The following is a 24,119-nucleotide window of genomic DNA, read 5'->3' on the forward strand; positions in this document are numbered from 1 at the left end:
TTCGTGTTCCACCGGAAATTTAGATGTCGAAAATCCTCTGCGGAAAGTAGGCATGATTTAGTACAATTTAGACATAAAAAGCGTTTAAATCTAGCACCTGTTATAAAAGCGAAATCAGGAAGGATATTTAAGACAGGACCATTTAGTGAAAATGATGCGAGCGAGTCTGCCGATTCATTTAAAGAAACTCCACTATGACCGGGGACCCATACAAAGCGGACTTCAGACAAATTGTCTGGAACAAGAGTCGAAAATATACTCAGTAGGTGTGACCGATTTGTAGAAGTTAAATGAGTACAAACCGACAGCGCATCGGTAACAATTATTACTTTCGATATCTGGGGACCCAATTTTCTAATGGCTAGAATGATGGTCAGAAATTCTGCAAGAAATATTGGGGTGTAATCTGCTAGACGGAGAGCAAAAGACCAGTTAAGCTGATTTGCAAACTCCGGCCTTCTCTGCATTTTGTGTAGCGTCCGTAGAAATAACCAAGTGAGACTGAAATTGACTAAGATGATCTTGAAGGAGACCTTCAAGCATGCGTGACGGAAGAAGTTTTGCGTGTTTTGGAAAAATATCATAAAAAATCAAGTTCACCTTTAACGAATCAGTTTTTGGGGAAATCAGGCACGGTAGGCGAACATGAAGTTTTGATAACAGCGTCTTAACAAAGACTACTTGAGGTTGTCGATAACGCCACCAATGTGTTCGGAAAAATAAATCGGAATAATTGATGAAAACGGATTGCAAACGGGATACGGATGCATCATAAAGCTTTAGAAAAGTCACGACAGTAAGTTGCTTAAAGCTGGATTCAAGCGGGAAAATTCCAGCCTCCCGATAAAGCACATCATTAGCCACAAAACGCGGCAACCCAAGACAAACGCGTAGCGCTTGCCTTCCTAGTAGTATTAAAGGTCTTAGCTTGTATGCTGCACATCCTGAAAAAAGAACACAGCCGAATTCGAGAATCGGACGGACGTAGAGTTTGTAAATCATCAGCAACGTAGCCGTACGCATACCCGTCTTTTTATTACTAAAACGACGCAACAATCCCATTGCACGTTCTCCTTTCCTAGCATTTGTTTCGATTTGCTGCTGCCAGTTCAGTGTACCATCATAGGTTATCCGCAAGTACTTAACAGCCGCTACTTGCGGTATCGGCTCATTTCGATAATGATGAGAAATGAAAACGGGATTTGATAATGGAAATACAAGTAACGCGCATTTCTTAACGTTAAGGGAAAATGACAGTCCGTCCAGCCAGATCTCGAGTGCAGACAAATAAGATTGTAAAATTTGGTGCAACGTATTGATATCCCGTGATGAGGAGAAAAATGCAATTTCATCAGCATAGAGATAGAGTTGCACATCCTGATGAATTGGGACAGAAGATAACAAAATATTAAACAAAAGCGGAGAGAGAACTGAACCCTGTGGTACGCCTCTCATCTGTTAATATGTGCCCGATGTCACCCCATCCTTGAAACAAAATAATTTTCTACCAGAAAGGAACTCTTCTATCCAGGCCACTATATAGTCTGGAACAGCACAGCTCACTAATCTAGAAATTAAAATTACATGCTCGACACTGTCATATGCTTTTGTAATATCTAAAGTTACTAAAGCTGACACGTTTCCTGATAATCCTGCGAGTCGAATGCGGCTTTCTAAATCTACGTGAGCTGACCATATTGAGCAATGAGGCCTAAATCCTATTTGTCTCGAGCACAGAATACCCTTGGAAGAAGTGAATTCATTGAGCCGGACATGGATTACTTTTTCTATTATTTGTACTAGGTTCGATGTAAGGGAAATGGGCCGAATGTTGTCAAGACATATCCCAGGTTTTGATTTTTAAGTAAAAGTACAACTTTTGCAATTTTCCAGGAGTCCGGGATCTACGTATATTGAAGGGAACTGTTAACTATATTCAAAATCTCATTAGGGAAAGAGTTAAAAAATAATTTAATCATAGCTGTTGTGATACGGTCAGGTCCAGGAGCCGATTGATGAGGAGTTAAAATGACATCGGATAATTCCGTAATGGTGACTTCTACAAACTCGTATGTCGAACTATGAAGCCTCCTAGGTCTAGGACACAGCGAAGAAAAACGAGCTTCAAGACCTTTCGCGATATCATCTAGTGAATCTGCCGCTTCTTTGGGGGATGGTACATCGGAATGTGACCATACGGACTGTTGGAAAGATTTTTTGCTTCGTAGAAACCTAAAAAGTGCAGATCTTCTTTATGGTTTTGATAAAGATGAATGCAGTCCATTTTTTTTGTTCCTCTTTAGCTATTGCCGCAGTTCTTTTAAATACAGCTGCATATAATTTATAGTCAAGCCAATTTTTCGGTGAATGATTATGTTTAAGAATTTTCCATGCTGCTTTTCTGCGCCTATAAGCTCGTGTACATGCTTCCTTCCACCAAGCTGAGTTTGACGGTGAGCTCCCAGACATCACCGTAAACTCAGCGGACTGAATCGAAGAATGTAAAAGCGATACCACCGAGTCAGCCCTCCGCTGTTCATCACTAGGGGTTAACGATGATACTCCTGCATTTATAACTGACTTGTAAGTTTTATAATTAATGAGCCGTTTTTGCCGCACAATAGAAACCTGACGTGAAAGCATAATTTCAAATGTAATGGGTAAATGATCACTACTTGTTCCATTATCAAAGGTGTCCCACGATGAAATAGCCATCTGAGCGGAAGAGAAAGTCAGGTCTAATACAGATGAGAATCGCTCACGTAGAAAAGTAATTTGACCTGAATTGTGACATTGAAAATTGTTACCATTGATCCAATTCCACAGCCTCTTTCCACAAACATCCGTTTTCATTTCCCAAGATGTATGATGGGAATTAAAGTCTCCTGCAAGGAACATTGCATTTGAACAATTTCGGCACAATGAGTCCAGGTGATCAGTGCACTTGACTCCATTCGGGAAGTACACATTAGCCACTGTAAACGCAGCGCAACCAGGCAAGTAAAAAATTTAATCCTAAAATTTCACGTCTGAACATACATGTTCGAAAGTTACCGTTACCTTGTGGTACATTTTTGATGAAACTAACGCAAGTAGCCCACCGCCTCTACCAGGGCGATCTAAACGATATGTTCTAAAATTATTAATAGTAAATCGTTGATGTGATGAAAGCCATGATTCTTGAAGTAAAATAATATCTGGAATTATATTATGAACTAGATAAAGAAGGTCAACGTAACCGGAGGATGTAGAGCGGCAATTCCATTAAAGGACTCTACTGATGCTATTGTGATCCTAGTATGGATGATTGCACGGCAGAACGCAACGCATCCTGCTCGTGGTGTTCAATGTTTTTTTTTTCCTTTTTTCGCCTTAGATTTAGGAGAATCAGTGGGAGACAGTGGGGAACTCTTACGTCTATTGCTGATGGTTCCAAGCCTCATGTGTCCAAAGGAGGTGTTGGGCACCGCAGTCGGTGATAGCGGAGAACTCATGGAGGTATCAGACTCAAGCTCTGCCTGTCTGTCCAAGTTTTTTTTTTTTTTTTGAATATTGAACAGAACTAGTAGTTGAATTGGGGGCAGTAACAGTAGAGTGCGATTGAAGGAGGCTGTTGAATTTAGCAGTCAGCATCTCGGTAATACCTTCGGCAAACGTGTTGAAAAGTCGCTCCATCACTATTGGCATTGCCTTGTCAATAGCTGCGGCTACGGCGGCCGAAACTGTCGCTTCTAGGGATGTGGACTGACGGGATGCAGCGGCTGCGTATCCAACACCACGCTCTTCAATTTCTGCTATTGCTTCCGCACGAGAACAGTGGCGTTTCTCTGCAATCTCAAGCACCTAAATCTCCCGCCCTAGCGCAACACAGTTATCCGTAGTAGCAATATGTGCTCCATCGCACAGGCAGCACCTTGGCTCATCTACGTCACAGGCTGATGCGGAATGAGAGCCGCCACAGCTGCAGCATCTCACAGAAGATCTGCAGGCATTCGCACTGTGTCCATATCTCCAGCAGTTTCGGCACTGCGGGGGTCTAGGAGTCAACGTGTCCACGCGGAATAAATATGGTCATGCCTTCACCTCGGACGGGCGCGTTAAGCCGGCGAACGACACAATAACGCTCTCAGTAGGAACGTGGTTATCACCCACTGATCTATTACATCTGTAGACAGAAACAGCACCAGCCGGAGAGAGCATCTTCAAGAAGGCCTCAGGAGTGATATTAGTGGGAACCCCACGAACAACGCCCTTCACGCATGCAAGATGAGGTGGCACGAAAGCACGAACCGCGATGTTAGCGAATCTCGTGCAGTTAAGTAAGTCATTGAGGCATTGAACGTTAGACGACTTGCACAGAATGCCAGGCCTGCCAAACCGCCTCACCTCCGAGATGTCAATGAAATGTTCCGTTACAGCACGCAGCTTTTCCTGGAAGCTTTCCGATTCGGTCAATCGAATGGATCCACCATCCGTGGGAACGACAGCCACGGGCAAGGTATTCACTCCGTTCCGAAGGAAACACTCCAGAGGAGCCGACTCAGTGGGACGGCTAGCCGACCAGGGCGAGCCCTGGCCGAGACCAGAGACCGGCATTCACGGCCCCTGGAAAGGAAAGAAAAAGAAACAACCTTTAGAAGGAATAAAGTACTATATACAATGAGGTAAAATGCGACCAATCCTATCTCGGACACGTCAGCGATCGAGGAGCTGGTAGAGCTGCTGCCGGACGCTGGACCACTCGCCAGCCTTCCGAGCCCCGCAGTGCACGCTTTTGCTTGTTGCTTGTTCCTCACTTTTGGCTCTTACCCACTGCGGGGGATTGGCCAAGAAGCCGGCGGTTAAAGTTTAAAGGGAAGGGGAAGAGAGAAAAACCTAAACGAAAAAGTAAATCAGGCCGGGTTAAGTATAACGTTTATGAGGATAATTAGGAAATAGATTTGCCTGGCAGATAGAGAAATGAAAATAATTGTAGTCATATATAAACGACAACTTGTTTTTGTGGTACTAGGATAATTTCGAACACACATTCAGCGATGAACGGTATGAACGGGAGACGAATACCATGCACCTGCCCGAACAATTTCCAGAACATTCTAGTCGTCGGTACTCCGAATCAGGACCACGCGGATAAGCATCAGTGCATCAAGACAATCAAGTTCAACAGCAAGGAATATGAAGTTGGAGCCTACGAAACAGTCCCGGACGTTACAGCTAAAGGAGTCATGCGAGGTGTGCGTGTCGAAGTTTCCCCGAGAGACATTACGGCAGCCATTATTACACCACGAAATCGGACGGCGATCGCAGCCAAACGACAGGGAAACAGCACAACTGTGATCATTTTATTCGACGGTTACAAGGTTCCCCCAAACGTGAATTATGGAGGAGTGCTCACGAGATGCTCGTTGTACAGGAAACGAGTGTACTTTTGAAAACAGTGTAATAGACTCGAACACACAAGAGACGTGTGCCCGAAGCCTGAGGATAAGCTATGTGCGGCATGCGGCAAGACCAACCCGGATCAAGATCACATATGACAGCCCAGGTGCCAGCTGTGCGGAATCGACCACCCCACTGGCCGTAAAAACCTGTAATGCCAAGTTCAAGAAACCCTATATAGTCAAGCACCGACAATGGCTTCAAGTAATCCAACAAGAAGAACAGCAGCAGCAGCTTCGCTTCGCGGTCGGGCCTGCCGAGCGAGGCAGATCCAGAGGCAGAGAAACGCCTCAGGCCAGATCCCGATCCAGGTCGCTGGCGAGATCCAGGTCCAGGTCCCGGGGAAGACAGGCAAACCCGGATACGACGCCTAAGGTGAGCTGGTCAGTTGCGGTGAAAGGACCGCGCCCTGGGACACCGGAGGGGACTACACATAATTCTAATAATATTAACGAAGTAGCTGAGATGAAGTATGCGCAATTGAGAGAATTAATTGCACAGTTAACCAAAGAGCTTCAGGACCTTAAGAGCGACAAAAATCAGGCAAACAAACAAACGCGATCGCTGAGCCCCGGAGGACTGGAGGTAATTCAAGAAACTAGAATGGAAGAGGATAATACTCTACCTCCACCCAAGAGAAAGGCGACCAGGAACACAGCTACAGTTCAAACCCAGAACTTCAACCAGGTAATTTCCGACCTGCAGAAGGCGGCTAAGGAACAGGCAGAGGCTACCAGCAATCTTTCGCTGGCAGTCTCGATCATCTTGAGCAGGCTATAAACAAAATGGAGGCCAATATGGCCGACATTAATAATAGGATAGCAGAACTTATCCCGAGAAGAACGCCATCGCCTCCGATAAACCTGTGATCGGTTCGGCAGGGAATCTACAAAATTTACTATCAGCTGGGAATCTTCTAACATTGTTTTAAGAGCGCCCTCTTTCGTTCCGCTATACCTTCCACGGTTGCCGCACCGTAAGATGGGAAAGCGTAAGAGACCTTATCATATGGGAGTGGAATTGCAGGAGCTACGAAGCCAAAAAGGCGGTCCTGCAACAATACCTTAGAAACAAGACTAAACCGGACGTTATGATTCTTCAGGAAACACATGGACTAGCGAAACAGCCGGGATATCAAGCTATCGGGCCCCCGAACGGTAATAATAGGACATTAGTGAGTAAAGGGCTAGTGGATTCGTCATGAAACCCAAACCTCGGATATTGAGCACGCGCTAATAGAGCTCCTCCCCAGATGGAGGAAATCCTGAAGTATATTTATTCTAAACTTATATAGCAATTCAACCCTTAAAAGACAGCGCTTCATATCTCTCTTTAGAAACGCTGTGGTGATGGCAGGGACTACTACTCTAATCATAGGGGGAGACTTCGATGCTCCGCACGGTGCCTGGGGGTATGGTTATTCCAGAGTAAAATGATGTTATGGCAAGGCGTTCAAGATACAGAGTTAACGCTCGTAAATGAGCCCGCCTCCCCTACACGCATAGGGACCGGGCTCAACAGAGACGCGACACAGGATCTAACAATCGTCAACAAGGTCGTAAAGGTCAAATGGAGAAACACCTTCGAAGATCTTGGGAGCGATCATGGAATTATAGAAATCAAGCTCGAAAAAGCCGTAGATGGCGAAAATAATAGAGCCTTTAAATGGATCGACTGGGATAAGTTTCGCAAAATAAGAGACGACAGGAAGCAAGAGCCGATCGAAAACATAGAGCAATGGGCTAGAGACGTCATCAAAGACGTAAGCCGTAAGCATAGCCATTCACACTATCACGCCGGAACAACCGGTAGAAAAGATTGATAGTCGTCTCGCACATATGTGGGAGGCGAAACAATCATTACACCATAGATGGCGTCAACAAAAGTACAATAGGAGTCTACGTAAGCGAATAGCCGAGTTAAACAAAAATATCGAAGAGCATAGCAACCAGTTATGCAAGCAACAATGGGATGAGTTCTGCAATGCTATGGATGGACAGATGTTTGCTGGCCAGACGTGACGTATACTCAGATACCTGCTAGATCCAGACAATCCTCAATTTTTTTTATTCACAAATTGTCCAGTTTGCTTACAGAAAACCAGAAGGCTCAGGACTAAAGGCGCTAGCATGCGCCTGACTGAGGCCCTGACCCCTGTACAATCTGCGCTCCAGCGACGCTATCGGGACAGCGTAAGAATAAATAAAAAGGGACAAACAAGTGGGAGAACAAGGAATTCATCAGGCAAGTTCGAGAAAAAAAATTATACATGCAATCTGAGAAAAACAAGCACAACTATGTGCAAGCATTAAAAAAACGGCATGAGCAACACAGTTTGGGCGAGTAATAAAAAACGTAATTAACCATATTTGTAGTACTACTATACCAGTTCTACTAAAACGTAATTAACCATATTTGTAGTACTACTATACCAGTTCTCGACGTCACGATTTGCTACAGTACGCATTCGGGAACAAATATAGGAAACAGGAAACAAAAACAGCCATAGTTCCTTACTATGTCTTACATATAAAAACGCTACACTATTCATTGGGATCCAACTGGCATGAATAAACATTTAGAGCGTAAAAACACACATAATCCACATGAAAACCACACATCATACCAACGAGCTATGTTCGGGTAACATATATTTCTTTTATACAATTTTATTGAAGACGATTGCTTTATTAGGTCTAACATTTCCTTGTTTTCATGTAGGAGCTTACGAATTTTATACCTCAAGCTTTGCATCCCATAATTAGTTCTAATCTTAGATAGTTTATAGTTAATCACACGAAAGTTGCGGTCTGTGGTCGTTTGAAGATAGTGTAATAAAGAAGAGTAACCTGTGCCTCAGCAGCATCGCCACCGGCATGAGCTCGTGGTTGCTGTCCTTGGCCGAACGCTTTTGAGTACTACCCGTTCGCCTGCATCTGTTGCATCCATAGATAGACAAAAAATTTGACCAGTTTTCTTTAATTTGCCTGAACATATAAAGTTATAGCTTCTCTATATAGAGATGATTTGGTGGAACTGATTTATACCTCATTTTATATGGAGATGTGGTATCATTGAAGCGGACGCGTTCAAGAGCACGAACAGCTCTCTTATGTAAAACCTCTAGTTTATTTAAATTGGTCTTCGTTGTAGAGCCCCATATCAGTAAGCAGTATTGTATATCGGACTGAGTTAATGCATGATATATAATCGGTTTTAATCTGTTTGGAATTAAAGAACCTATTTTCCATAGTGCGCCAATTTCTCGAGATAGCTTACTTTGGAGATGGAATATGTGGTCATTCCACGATAAATATTCCTGAAAAAATACACCCTAGAAACTTTATACTGCTCGTCTTTTCAAGCACTGCGTCTTCGAAACGCAGTATGAAACTATTATGTATATGCGAGTTTCGAGTTCTGAAGATGACATATTTCGTTTTACTTATATTCAACTGCAACTCATTTGCATCTAACCATAGTGATAGTTCTCTTAGCCATATATTAGCTTTTAATTCGGCCTCTTTCAAATTTTTACTATGGAAATACATTTGTATCGTCGGCGAAAAGTACTATCTCCTCAGTATGGGGTATGCTGCAGATGTCATTCACATATAAAAGAAATAAAGGGGGGCCTAATATCGAGCCTTGTGGTACTCCCGTTGCGATTATGTGTTGATCAGAAGAACAGCTGTTTAATGTTACGTACTGTTTGCGATTTTCCAGATAACTTTTGATTAACTGATAAACCTGGCCCCTTAAGCCGTAACAGGGTAGCTTATTTAATAATATAGAGTGAGTAACTGAGTCGAACGCTTTCTTAATATCTAAAAATATTCCCACCGTAAAGTGTTTGTTTTCAATATACTCAACTAATTTTTCTTTAATGCCTAGTAGCGCTAGCTCAGTCGACTTGTTTTTCTGGAATCCAAACTGCTGGGGTACTATCAATTTGTGTTTTCCTAGAAAGTCAGTTATTCTTCTAAATATAACGCGTTCAATTGCTTTCGAGAATACATTCAGAACGGAGATAGGACGATAGTTTCCTAAGTCATCTTTTCTTCCACCTTTGTGTACAGGAGTTACGCGAGCTACTTTTAATTCATCGGGAAGGTATCCGTCTTCTAGAATGCAGTTACAAATGTGTGCGAGGGGAACTGAAATCGTTGACGCTACAGCTTTGATCGGATCAGCCTTAATCTCATCGTGTCCAGCTGCAGTTTTACTATTTATAGATTCAATTATGTTAATTATTTCGAATTCACTAGTAGGCATCAGGTATAAAGTATCAGAACAATTTATGTTCATATAACGGCTTGGGTCAACTTTTATCGTATTTAATTTCCTGCCGCAAGTCAGGAAATGCTGATTAAGTTTATTGGAAAGGTCTCGACCTGTGACAGCTTTGCCGGCAAATGTAATTTCATCAGGGATTAAATGAATGGGCTTTGAATGACATATTTCATTATAGATATTCCAAAGTTTAGTGGAATCATCAACGCCATGAAATTTATTACCATAAAAGTTGTGTTTTGCTTTTCTGATTTCCTTGTTTAGTTTATTGCGGTACCTTTTATATTCATTGAACTTATCTATATCTTTCAGTCTCAAGAACTCTTGAAACAGCTTGTTCCTGTCTTGTATTTGTTTATAAATTGAAGGTGTCATCCATGGTTTCCTAACCTTTTTCTTTTTTTTTCCATATAACTACTGGGAAAGCTTGGTTGTATAAGTCCAGTATCTTTTCGCAAAATCTTGAAAAACAGACGGAAGAGCGGTCTTCGTTCAGGACTTCGGACCAGTCTGCATCAAGCACGATCTGCTTGAACACGTCTATTTTAGAATCTATTCTAAATTTATGGCATTTATCATATTTTTTCCTTACTGTTTTTCCTAAGATACAAAAGACAGGTAAACCATCACTAATATCGATAGATAGTGCCGCAGAGGCTACATTGTTTTCCACACTATTTGTATAACAAATATCTAGCATTGCTTCACGGGGAACAGTTATTCGCGTGGCACATTTTACGAGATTTTCAGAACAATAACTAGACATAAGAGATGAAAACTCTTTCTACAGGGTTGTTTGACAAAAGGTTAATATTTATGTCACCAGTAACTGTAAATTTTTCGAAGAAGTTGACACATATGCAAGAACATGATCAAGATATCCAAAGAAGCGCGCGGCATTTCCCGATGGAGGCCTGTATATAGGAATTAGGTAAGTGTTGCAAAACGATACTGTAATGATTTCGTAGTCATTTGAAATCAATGAGTATTCTGTTTCCATAGAGCAATCAACATCATCCCCTATGTAAACAGTGACACCACCACCCTTTTTCGACCTGCGAAATACACTAAATTCCCTGTAGCCATTGAACAAATAGACATCTCTATCACTCGCAAACCATGTTTCAGTGACGCAGAGTACATCAAACTTCAATGACATCTTTTCCAATTGGCCCTCAATTTCTTCCCCTTTGTGTGTCCACGCATTCTGTCTTACGTACTGGTTAAAGTATTCTGGACTATACATTGAACCATCCATGGTATTTACGAGTTCAGCGAAGAATCCAGCAAGTTATGCAGGCAGAACACTTATACCATCTTCTCGACATCGCTCTCAGTAGAAATTTTAATTGCAGAGTTTCCTGGTTTCTTGCGTGCGAGCACTGTTCCGCGATGGTCCCAAACGAACTCGTAGCCTCTTTCCACTGCCTTTGAGCGTGCAAGATAAAGAAGCTTCTTATTTAGCGGTGTCAAGTTTTCAAAAAAGCTGACATCCGACTCTCTTTCTCTCAGTAGCTTAGCCTTTGCCTTCCATTGCTCTTTCATCTTGCGAGTGTCAAAACGAATGATGATGGACGGCACACGATTGGGGCGTGAGGGCAACCTGTGAATGCTATCAATGTCAGAGTCAGTCAATTCCTGTAGCCCCAGAGACCCACCCACAGAGTTTACTAATGCCAACAAATTCTCATTTGTTGTTACTTGAATGCCATGAACCTCTAGGTTCTGTCGCCTACTATATTGCTGAAGTTCATTTAGCTCTTTCTTCAACCGAGGTATTTCTTCCCTTGGATTTCCCGCTTCTATTTCAGTCACCCTTTTCTGAAGATTATTTATCGCCTGGTCTTGCTTGTTCAACCGCGTTGCAAACTAATCATATTTATCAGAGAGCATTTGCACAGAACTCTCGATACTCTCAATGGTTTGTTTCATTCCTAGGACTAATTCCATTTTCTCGGTGAGGGGCAGCAAAGTGGTTAGCATTTTCTGAATGCTGCTCAGTTTATCAACAGTGCTCGGCTCTTACCTTGTCTTAGAGTTGTCATTTGACGACCTGCCATGGTCAGGGTTTGCACAGGAACTGCATTGCCGCTCACTTTTGCAACTGGGCATTCATCTGCTTAAACGCCTTTGCTGTCACTCCCGAACACTTTACTACACGGAAACATGCTTCATACTCCATGCATTTCAACGATTGCTGATTGTCTAAAAAATGTTTGACGCAAGTGCCACAAACATCACGCATCACCAAATCTTGTGAGCCCGCCATTAGAACATGTATACAAATGTCACTCGTGCGACGGCAGAGGCAGCAGCAGTGCTATCTGAATAGTGTTTTACGCAATAGTAAAGAAGTGTAATCTACCAACCTGCGAATACGGAAGGTAACACGTTAGGCCGGGTGAAGCGTTCGAGCTGCATGCCGCTGCCGTCGCCGAGCACCAAAACTCCGATAGGTCCAAAACATCCAAAACTGGTAGCTCCAAAACATAATTTGCGAAAGCTTGTGCACGCGCACAAAGGGACTGAAGATGAAGTTATCGCCGAAGCAAGCGCTACATACTTTTCCCCCTACCCAATCGTCGAGCATGGGCGGTATGAGGGATAGCCTAAAGTGTCCTTGGATGAGCACTTCACTACACAAGAGTTTAGAGCAGTGCTGCAAAAACTCAATAAGAAGTCTGCCCCGGGGCCAGACAGGATTAATAAGAAGATGCTAAGAAACCTGGATGACCAGGCAATAGAGAATATCGCGAATTACATAAATGAATGCTGGGCTAAGGGCTCTATATCACAACAGTGGAAGGAAGCCCAGGCCATACTTATTCCCAAACCTGGCAAAACAATTAATATCTGAAATCTGGAAAAGCTGGAAAGGCTTATGGAGCACGCATTCCTTATCAGAATAAACAATTACCTGGAAGAAAACAAAATATATCCCAATACTATGCTGGGCTTTTGGGCTGGACTCTCTACTCGGACGTTATGCTGCAAATGAAGCAGCAAATACCAGAGAGTAAAACGAGGTCCACCAGAGTTATATTAGCGTTGGATCTCAAGAAAAAAAATCGAAAAAGCAGCACAATCGGTCATAGTCAGTCGGGTCAGCAACCTAAACCTATGAGAAAGGGCGTACAATTTTATCCGAGACTTCCTAACGAATAGGAAGGCTAGCCTCACCATGGGGAACTCAAGTCTGAGGTGAGGGACAATGGCAGTTCGGGTACGCCTCAGGGATCCGTGATATCGCCCATGCTCTTTAACCTCATTATGATAGGATTGCCGGAAAAGCTCGAAGACGTCGAAGGAATCAATCACTCCTTGTACGCGGATGACATTACCATATGGATCTCGCAAGGCAGTGATGGAGAGATATAACAGAAATTACAGGAAGCGGTAGGTAAAGTCTAGGAGTACCTTAAAGGCACGGGGCTTGAATGCTCCCCAGAGAAATCAGAGCTTCTTTACAGACCCACCTTTAAGAGCAGGCCGCCTAAGGGGTACATCAAGGAGCGAGAGTACGAGGAGTTACAGATTCGAACGAAGAATGGCGGGGCCATCCCCATCGTTGAACAAATTAGGGTCCTGGGACTCAACATTGAGCCGAAGGGAACTAACGGCGAAACTCTTAGAAAGCTCGTGACCAAGGTCACTAACGCCATTAGGCTGATCAGGAGAGTCACGAATAAGTGTCAGAGAATGAAGGAGGCTAGCATTGTTAGGCTCATTCAATCTTTTACTATAAGCCACATCATTAACGTAGCTGCGTACCTTAACTGGTACAAGGCAGAAAAGGACAAAATCAATACGCTTATAAGGAAAGCTTTTAAGCAGGCCCTAGGCTTGCCCGACAGCACCAGTACAGAGAGATTAATGCAGCTGCATGCATGCATAACATCTTAGAAGAATTGATCGAAGCTCAGCAGATAGCTCAGCTGGAAAGACTCGCCAGCACCCGGACTGGCAGAAGTATACTCGATAAATTACGAATAAATAACCATAACCACAAGGACCCAAGGTTACGTTGGCCAGAGAGATCAGGAGCAGGATTCAAATCCCCAATTTACCCAAAAATATGCACCCGAAATTAAATCAGGGCAGGAGAACGAGCAGAGCTAAAGCTCTACTCAAAGCCTATGGCAATGATGAGGAAGCGCTATTCGTGGACGCCGCGGAATATTCAATTCACCAAGCGTTTACAGCAGTAGCAATTATACAAAGCAAGAAAGCGTACGCACGTACTCAATCAAAGCCAGTGTCTCTGAGGTTGCAGAGGAGGTTGCCATCGCTCTGGCTATCACTTCTCCCAAATATAGATACATTATTAGCGACTCTCAATCGGCTATACGAAATTATTCCAGAGGACGGATATCAGTTGAAGCTGCAAGAATTCTAAACAGTAAAATCAAACTCATATCATCTGAGGAATGTTACGACAACGAAATCGTCTGGTTCCCAGCCCATACAGACTGCGAATCCACCGCCAACCCCAACCTTAACGAGTCTGCCCATCGTGTTGCGCCCGATTGTGTGGAAACCCATCGCGTCCCCCCCCCCCCCCCCCCCTAACCACGCCCGATTAGGGGGGGGGGGGGGGCTCTGGCCGAGGAGGAGATGGAACGGATGGATAGGGCTAGACTGTTCTCATTCAGTGACATTACCCAATTCTATAGAAAGTCGAGGTGTATATATCCACCTCGTAGCCCAAAATTGGACAGGTCTCAGGTGGTTGACTGGAGGCGACTTCAAACCAGAACTTACACGAACCCTGTACATCTTAACCGCATGTTTCCGGACTTATACCTTGAGGCCAAATGTAAATTATGTAAGCCACGCTAGAGCATATACTCTGGGATTGCTAAATAGTTAAGCGGAGAATTGCAATCCCCCTCAGGGCGCGGTGGAGAGCCGCACTGACTAGCTCAGACCTCCAGGACCAACTTTGGGCCATCCAGCAAGCCCGGGAAGCTACCGAGAGACAGGGTCTCTCTGCTGCCCCCGGCGCGGCCTAGACCCAGGCCATCAATTTGCAGGATATTCATTAAAGTTTCCTCACTGACACACAATAGTCAGCGATTTCCTCCGCCCGTACCTTCCTTTTCTTCTCCCTTCTCAGTTTTCTGCAGTTTTTTTTTTTTTTTCGGGCTGTTGCTTGTTCCTTCTTGGGTCTGTGTTGCAGTCGACGAGCACATCTCACAACAAAAGTACGACGGCGCGCGCATATCACAGTCCTTAAAGGTTAATGAAATGCATAAAGGGACAGGGCAAGCGTACATGCCCAGAGGTGAACGGGAGACGAAAATAATGAGACACATCACATGGTGACGGCCCCTTTGGGCTCAGTGAAGGTGAACGTCCTAGGAGCGGAAATGTAAGCTAAGAGTGAACCACCTTGCTTCTATGTCGAGTGCCGCAATTCTAGAGAGCTACAGGACATTGTCGAACGTTGGTACGAAGCGAAAGCGCCCGCTCTTTAGCAGACAGCACGGTTGGCGCATCGCGGACAGTTAAACTCCGATAGCCCGCAGTGCCTCCTGCGCTGACATATAGCGGACGCGGCATTGCACGAGCGGAGACGGCAGACTAGATATACACGCAAATCGGGTAGGTACGACGCGACGGTGGTGCTGGCATATCACAGACTATAATCACTATAATGCAACCTCGGAACACGCCGATTGGAACTCTGCCTGGGATAGGAAACGACTACAGGTAAAACACAATATTTTGACTTTTTCTTTTTAGGTTTTCTTTTAGTTCGTCGAGCACCTGCCCCGTGTTGCACAGTTGCATCGAGAACCGACAAGCAGCAGGGCGTGCTGGGATCACCCAACTTCCGGCTACTCGCGATAAATGCAAACGTATACAGCCTGCAGGTCACCTATACAGACAGCTACGGCTTTACCGTGCGCCTGCCGAGCGAGATACAGCGTCTATACAATCGTGCAGAACATAAACTAACGAATTATAATCCACTTTTTATAGTGTCGGACAGTATTCGTCTCTTTGCTAAATGGTTTTCCTTTCGTCAACCGCTACGCGCTATGCGCTATTTGGCTGCACTAAAAAAAATGTTCATAACATTCCCATTAACCCTAGCGCGCATTAAAGCAATTGGGTGTGTTCTATAGGAGCTTTCTCTGGTGGAGCACGCTGTAGCAATGTTCGTGCAATATTTATACCGCAAGTCGCTTGAATTCAGGGGTACAATCAGGACTCGATGGCAACCAAAGGTCAGTGGGACGCCTCGCATTGGGCGCTCACGGTAAGACTACTAATGAAGCTGTGCATGCAGGGCGATATGGGCTGGACAAGTTTTGAAGTAGGCGAGGCTCAGAGTAAAATTAATTTTTAAGAACGACTGAGGAATATGGAAGATAGTAGATGGGGTGCGAGAGGGTGGTATTCAGATATTTGTACAGCGAAAACGTTGACTCACAGTGGAGGAAAAGAACTAGGAAGCTTACCATGCAAGCATGCGACCGGTATGGCCACCAATAAGACAACAAAGAACGTCAAACGCAATGTGAGAGAGGCTGAGACAATCTCATGGGTGGCGGCAATGGAAAAGAAACCTTCTATGACTAACTACCTCAATGGAAAGAAAAAAGCGAAATCAGGAAAGAAACAATTTATGATAACTCAAAGGGAAGCTTCTTACTATTCGAAGCGAGATCAGGATGCTTTAGAACGTGTATTTCTAAAGCGACGTACACTGAAGACGAAGACGCATGTGCTTGCTGCGGTAAAGCTAGGGAAACGATGAAACATGATTTATTGGAAGGTGAAGATATCTACCCAGCTGCCAGTTTAGGCTCCTCTGGCCTCCTTGAAGCCCTTGGGTTCAGGGATAGCAGGGGCAAAGTAAACATGTCCACTATAGAGATTAGTAAGGGGCGATCGGAGGTGTGGTGGCAGAAAAGTAGGGAGACCACAAACAAACGGAGGCGTACAAAAACAGAGTTCCCAGTTATGGTTAAAAAAAGCTTTATGCAGGTAATTCTTTGTATCTGTGTGTTTTCTCAAAGGAAATTAGGCAAGATAATAACATGAGCTTGGTGGCGCTACCCACCACCCCGTTTCAAAGGGGACGCTCATAGCATCCATCTACCCATGTGAAGAGTGCGGTGACATCTGCCAGCCATAAAGCTAAATAAGCTGAAGGGTCACTGAGCTAGCCAATCCAGTGCTTGCTCGCGCATTTAAGCGGTCCGCCATTAGGACGCTCTGTGTGCCATAATAGCGGGTTGTGCGTAGTTTAGGATGAAGTTCTGTCGGGCCTAGTTCTCGGTCCATTATGCCTTGTTGGCGTGTCCCGCAATCGTACTTCGTACTGGCGACGTGACCTTGATGGGAGAGGTGTTCCTCAACTGACGACGCGCACTTCGTGCGTACGCACGGCACTTATGTCCATGGTGCACTCAGCAAACTGAAACTTAATCCCTGGCTTGTTACCAGCTGCTTTGCAATCTCCTCTTTTCTTTCCTCATGTTTTAAATTCCTCTATTCCCTCCCCCTGAAAGAGTAGGCAGGCGTTGTGCCCCTCTCGGTGGCAGTTGTCAGCTTGCTCTCTCCCTATTTCCTTCGTGTCCTTGTGTTATATGTACTAAACCAAATAATAATAAAAATAATGCTGTGTTGCATTTATCTGTCTGTGCTCATAACGCAGATGACTTGTAGCTCGGTCATTTTACTAGTTAAACGACTTTAGGACGAAAATAAAACTGCTCACACGGCTATTTTGCATACCACGTGACTGTATTACCGTAAGTTTTTGTGCCTTTATGTGGCTCGCTTTACCGCTCCGATCGCGCAGTATCTTCTTTTTCGAGTGCGCTGGTTGGCTCAGTGTGGCCGCGTGATGGTTGTTATTTGATCGCGAGTGGTCGCGTGCGCGGGTTATCTTAGCATAATAGCAATGATGCGCGCCGGAATTCGGGAACTATTTTTGATGCGCAAGAACAGTGTCCAGCCAATAACCATTCAAAATTATCATTGTTGACTGCTACAAAATCAGCTCCAAAGCTCTTAGCCATTCCTACTAGTGCACATAGAACGCAGCTTAATAACGCTTGAAGCAGTGGTATGACTGGTCGATTGCGTTTATCCCACTTTAGTCCCAATTTAATAGAGTGTGCTGTTACCGGTAAGCTGAACCTACCGCTAAGCTGGTTACCATTGAGGTGAGCATGACAGAAGGGGAATACGTCATTGCGGCCTCAGTAATGACAGAACAAGAACTTGGCCTTTAGAGCAACACACGGATGTAGTGTCCTATTGTGTGTACATATGTTGTTTGCGCCTTTAAATAAAGAAATTCTAAGTGTGTCCTGTATATGCGGCATATCTATTTTTGTGTCCTCATTAACAGAAACTTTTGGACCGAAGGAGTGTTGTAACTCGATCCAGAACTGTGTGGGTAGAATGTTTTTTTTTTTCGTCTTCTTTTTTTTTTTTCTTTTTTTGATGCTGCGTTTGCTTTCCGACAAATATACATGTCTTGCTAATTTATACCACAAGAACGATTAACAAGTAGATTTCTGCCATCGTCAGTTGTTTACTCACATTAAGTTGCATGCTTCGCAACAGGATAATAAAATTCAAATTCAATGCCGCATCTGGCTTTTACTTTCTCTTGGCGCTGGAATTCATGTTACAAGAAAGAAAGAACGGACGCCGATCAAAAGGTGTTAGTAAGAATTAGACGCTTAGGCTTCCGTACGGAACCTTGTTCACCACACGAACTGCTCGAAATGGTAGCATTCTACATGCGTATACAGGCGGAAGATTGCCATCGTTGCAATTCAGCGTTTTTTTTTTTTATGTAGTCTGGATAGCAAGTGACTCAGATATTTCTTTCAAATTCAGTTCTCGTGGCAATGATGGAGCCTTGTCTCGGTAAATGGCATATTCAGACTGCTACATCCTCCGCAAGGGCATTGGAAACGACATTCTTTTTCCACTTCGATTCATTTCTAATTCTTGTCTTTGACATCATACATTTGTTGCTTCAAGCGCTTTCAAAATTATTGCTTTCGCTGATGTAAAGCTAGTCACGATTCGCGCAGGGTGTTTGTATACAACGCTTGGAAACATATCTTCTTCTGCATCTTCTTCACATCCACCAGTTCATGCTGCAACTAGTGGGCCGAAACGGGGGCTGGGGCGCTATAACGTAAAGCTATTCCAAACTTTTCTATTCCAATTTCTGCAAGCAGCGCACCACGATTGATCAAAACATTTTCGGGCCACTCCCAACTTCGCCTGTCTGTCACGCGACGTCACGAAAACCGCGATAGCTCCCCATCTGATATATCGTGTACACACTGATTATGCATGATTAAACCGCACAAAAGAAAAATAATTATTCCTGATTCGACGCCTATTCACCATTAGCCCTCTACTATTGGTCCAATGTCTTGGCGCTGCGCCCACTTCGCCTGTCTGTTACGCGACCTCACAAAACCGCGAAAACTCACCGCGTCGATGTGACATGTACTCGAAAAAATGCATTAATATGCCGAAAAAAAAACTGAAAATTTTTCTGCATAGCCAGAGACGGCCCCGTTCCGGAAGGAATAGAACAGACAGACAGACAAATAAGTTTTTTGAATATGGCTGCCCGCCGATCGCTCAGGCCCTCGCTACTCGCACCTGCCGGTGAGCATGTATTTATTTGCGCATGATAAACCTTTTTGCGTGGCAGTAAAACGGCACGTATACGACATCGCTCTGCCAACTCTTCCTTGCTGAGGATCCGTTTTAGCGGCATTTTTATCCTTCCGTTGCACGCCGCCGCGATTTTCGATCAGCCACCGCAAGTTAAGTAAGGCGAAGCGGACCAATCGGAGAAGTCGGCCCCACCCTCTTCACGCGGTCATCTATTTTGACTGTGCTGGCTCGGCTCCATCTAAACCCTCTTCATTAGAGCGTGCTCCTCGCCTCTTGTCAGCCAATTGAATAACAAGCACTTCTCAGTGCAGGCAATGTTGTTCGTTTTGAAAGCGAGCAAAGGTGACCTCCTATATTCGAGGAGAGTGTTTGATTGGGTTGTTCAGACAACGCTGCCGGTCACCGCCCGATGCTTGCGTCGGTGGTTACGTAAATTTGACGTCAGGAGATTGGAATAAAAGCAGTTAGGGAATATTTTTACGTTATAGCACCCCTGCATTGACTTCATAGGTTTTTCAGAACATGTGCAAAGTCCTCGCTCACTCAAGGGACATGTAGGGAAGGATGGCGCGAGCTCGAGGGCGCGTGCCCGGCGGTGTGGCAGGCCTCAACGATATTCAATGGAACGAATGAAAATTTCGGGTTATGCTCACTCGGACGTAATCTGTGCAGGTCACTGTCAGAGATCTGGTCGTCAGGATTAAAGCGAAAATCTGACAGCGAGCCAGTGTTGCCAGGTCCAATGAGGCTGCGTAGCCAACAGTTAGAGAAGTTGTAGCCCAAATGTAGCCAAACACAAAAAAAGTGCAAAACATTTCGTTGCCAAATATAGCCATCTTTATTTGCTGTTTTATTTGTGTATACATTTTCACATTCGACTACATCAATCCTTTTTTGCACAACCCGTCGTAACAAAATGTCCGTGCCATCATGACAGTCGGCCCTTGACATCAACAACAGTGACGTTATGCTTGCATAGAACACTTTTTGGTTGGCCCCGGATGCTTATTCCAGCCAATCGCTGCAGAGGGCGAAATTAGTGCTTTTATTTTATGACAGATAGTACTACGTTATTATTTTAACTTATTTACAGTAATATTTACAGTAAACTACGAACTCTGCTTTTGAGCTGTTGTGAACGCAAAATAATGTTTAAAATCACCGATCTCTCACGTCACCTCTGCTTACGGCGCAGAAGTACAGCTGCCCAGCGATCTGCAACGGCGACGTGCTCACCGCTTCTTTTTTTATGAGCTAAAACAAGTCTTTCGCCCTATGATACCTCGTGTCATTTGTCTCATCGTCCTATCTTGTTTTCTCGTTTTTTTTTTTTTTTCAGTTAGCTTGGCCCGGGTTAGCTGGTACATGCTCTATATACTGTATATTTACATCAACCTGGCCGCCATCGTAGGTCTCTAGCAGAGCAAGAACATGCGTTAAGATAAAGTGACAGACAACAGATGCCACTCACTGTCTGAATCGGTGTAAGCGAAGCTTTAAAAGATTACGGTATTGTGCAAAACGGCACATCATTATGAAGCGTGCAGTCGTTTTCGGCGACGAGCACGTCCCAAACGTAACTCCCTCTAAATGGTAAAAGCCGCGACAGCGCACAAATAGCACAGGTAAACGACAAATTGAGAACAGTGGTTATGCTGTGAAAATCGGTTACTGCATGTCAAAAAGTTTTAGAATAGGGGCCCCCAAAGAGCTTTGCGGGTGTTAGCGTTCAGGCATGCAGGAGTCAAGAGTTTTAAAACAGGCGTTTTGCGTTTGCAGATAGCGTGCTGCGCTTGCAGCGTCACTACGGCGTCAAAGAAAAGCTGTTATAAATAATAAATTAAAATATACCATTTATGCTAAGAATAGTAATTTATATTTTCATGTTCTCAGCGTTTAATTACAATTTAGAAATTATTCTATTAGCAGCAAGCAACCTATTGCACTTAGTTTTGAGTAACCAACTTTACCTACCTTCGCCCAGCAAAGTCAATCCGTGTTAGGCCTATGAGCCATAAAATGGACAACTTAATTCGGAATCAGCGGCGTCTAATGAATCAATCTTCATTACACATGTTGTGAGAAAGCGATAGCCGCAATCACTTCTACTAGCTTCTACTAGAAGGTCGAAAACTGTGCCCGGCGCGATACTTCACCCAGAAGACATGGCCATGAACACACTGCAGCGTGTCATCCACCCATGCTTCCCTTCTTTCATGTCAGCGCCACGATCGCCCGACAGCACCGATCCTATGTTATGGCTCTCCCTTCCTGAGCATAGCCATGTTAGTACAGTGTACTGTGAAAACCCCACTACTCCCAAGTTCATCCCGATGCCCGGGTATCGGGTGCATATATAACGGTCAAGCGGCGTGTAAGTTTAAGTGCATCAAAGATTAAATCCACCGTCTCAGACAACGGCACAGACAGGGAAGAGAAGGGGAGGGGTCATTTCACATACGCACTGCCACGCCCGGCCGGCTCAGCCAGCTAAAACATAGCCTTCGAGATTTGCTTCGACCCGACCAGAGCCACCTCTGCAGCGTACTGGAGCGTGGATTAGGGTGCCACTTAAAGCCCAAACAAAGCCAAGTCGCAGATTTTCAGTAGCCCAAATATAGCCACATAGCCAACTCTTTCAAGTCGGCGCGAAAATGTTTTTCCTGTAGCCCAATTTGGCTATATATAGCCAAACCTGGCAACACTGCAGCGAGCCCGAAAAAATTGCTCTAATCAGGACACTCAGAGTCCGATTCGCGAACATTCTGAATGCGGTTACCCCGGAAGTTTCATTCGTTGCGTAGAACATCGTTCAGGCAGGCCAGCGACCTCGCTTGGCCGCGCGTCCTTGAGTTAATGTTGCCGTTCAATATGTGCCTAAAATAAGGCCTTGGCACGTGTTCTGAAAACCTATGAAGTCAACGCTGCACATATATGTTCTTGCCTGCACGTTGCAGCATGAACTGGTACACGGGAAGAACATGCTGTAGAGTGGTTTTTCGGTGGGGTACAGGTATACTCTGCCCATGCTGTGCCTACGTTTACATCAACGTAAGATGCAATTTTTAAAAGTGCTTGTAGCAGTATGTGTATGATGTGAAAACGAAAAATGTCGCTTGCGATGTACTTGCGGAGGACGTGGCAGCCTCTAACCATGACATTGGTCTTCTTGGACAAGGCTTTCTTTATCGTCAAGAAAGTGTCTAGATTTTACGGCAGTATCTCGGGTGCTTGCTACCCAGACTACTGAAAAGGTTGAATCGCAGCGATGGCATTACTCCGTCTGCATACGAAAACTGTCTAGGTCGGATTTCGAACAGGTTGCTGTTTGCAAACAAGGCTTCCGTACAAATGAGTGGGAGCTCTTATCAGTCATGTGCAATAAAATCTCTTTATAACGAAGTTGGAGGGGGAGTCGAAATTACTTCATTATACACATAACTGCCCTTCACTGCAATATATGCGTAATGTCGCGCACAATTTTAAACTTGCATGGAAGACGGCCTTGCGGCCAGCAGAACCGTTACGTGGCCACGTGCTCGCTGAAATTCTAATGAAACAGCAAAAGGAACATCGTTGTCCTCAACACACGACTTCTTTGCATCTGACACCATCGCCTTTACAATAGCTGCCTTCTGTTTCAGTGCGATGATATTTCCTTTCCCCTTTCAATTGGCTCGTCTCTAGCATCGCGAAACCGGCGACACGGTGACGCGGTTGAATAAGTTGCACGCTGCGACGCCAGCAATGTTCGTCGTGTTCGAGCAGCTCGTAGCACACACAGGGAGGCGTGGCCTCTGAGATTGCACAGGTGCATTCCCCGAGGCCACGCCTATCTACACTAGTCTGCGCGTTGCTGCAGTAAGAGGAATTGCGATGACGATAATGAACCTCTGCTTAGCGCAACTACGCGTAGAGGTGAGAAGGACCAGTGTTCGAAGGCGCATTCAACGCAAATACCCGAAAGATTTGAACATCAACATCGAATGTATGCTCAACCCCGCGGAAAGCGATGCATCGAGCCTGCAAGGATCGGATATTTCTTGTTTCGGAGACAAATCAAGTTTGGTATATCTATTGGCAGGACAATTTTACTTCGTTGGAACAAGGTTTTAAGAATGTGGGTATCTACAGGAATTTCAAGGGGAATTTCACTTTGTGAGATCCAATAATTCGTTATATCCCGTTTTGTTATAGCGAAGCTCCACTGTAACATGTTTCCTAATATCTTTTGCCTTACCTTCTAATTACAGGTGCCAAATCTGAGGTCAAGCTTCATTGGGAACAAGCTGAATTTTCTGCAGGTGCATCAGCCTGTGGAACTGTCTAAGCCAGCTCACTGAATCGTGAAGTGACCAATGTGTGATAACAGATAGCCACGAAGCAAAACTCACAAGGTGCATTAGAAACATTTTGTTTGTGTAATGGCGTGTTATTGATTTCATTTATTAAAATTATTGGAAACCTTTGCCCACTTTAGAGCTTCATTTGTGTGATAAATCATGCCTTATGTTAAGCTTGGCTTTAACACGTGTTATCACTTCTGTGGCCTTGCCAATATTTCAGTGATGCTGTGGTGGGCTCGAAATTATAACGCGGAAATGATTGAGAAAGCCGTAAAATATGGACGCAGCATTAAATCAGTAAGAAGAAAGCTTGGCATAGGACAATGCAAGATGTGTGCACTGAAAGATAAGCATTGTAATATCATCAGC

At 44.4% G+C, this 24,119-nt stretch overlaps 1 protein-coding gene across 1 annotated transcript; it reads left to right on the plus strand.

Annotated features, from left to right (window-relative positions):
- The first annotated feature begins 4,864 nt into the window (after positions 1–4,864).
- LOC125946777 (uncharacterized) lies at positions 4,865–23,858 on the plus strand. Its single transcript, XM_049670774.1, has 2 exons — positions 4,865–5,814; positions 23,658–23,858. The coding sequence occupies exons 1-2, from the start codon at positions 5,380–5,382 to the stop codon at positions 23,745–23,747; spliced, it is 525 nt and encodes a 174-aa protein (XP_049526731.1). The 5' UTR covers positions 4,865–5,379; the 3' UTR covers positions 23,748–23,858.
- The last annotated feature ends 261 nt before the right edge of the window (positions 23,859–24,119 follow it).

Source organism: Dermacentor silvarum, chromosome 7 (assembly GCF_013339745.2).
Source record: "Dermacentor silvarum isolate Dsil-2018 chromosome 7, BIME_Dsil_1.4, whole genome shotgun sequence".
Lineage (NCBI taxonomy): Eukaryota > Metazoa > Arthropoda > Arachnida > Ixodida > Ixodidae > Dermacentor > Dermacentor silvarum.

What these genes read in the sequence shown, in the direction of transcription:
- LOC125946777 (XM_049670774.1), top strand. Translation starts at nt 5,380, where the DNA reads ATGGAGGAGTGCTCACGAGATGCTCGTTGTACAGGAAACGAGTGTACT. An exon ending in ACCCGGATACGACGCCTAAG is followed by an intron (nt 5,815 to 23,657) that starts GTGAGCTGGTCA and finishes TTCTAATTACAG; the next exon opens with GTGCCAAATCTGAGGTCAAG.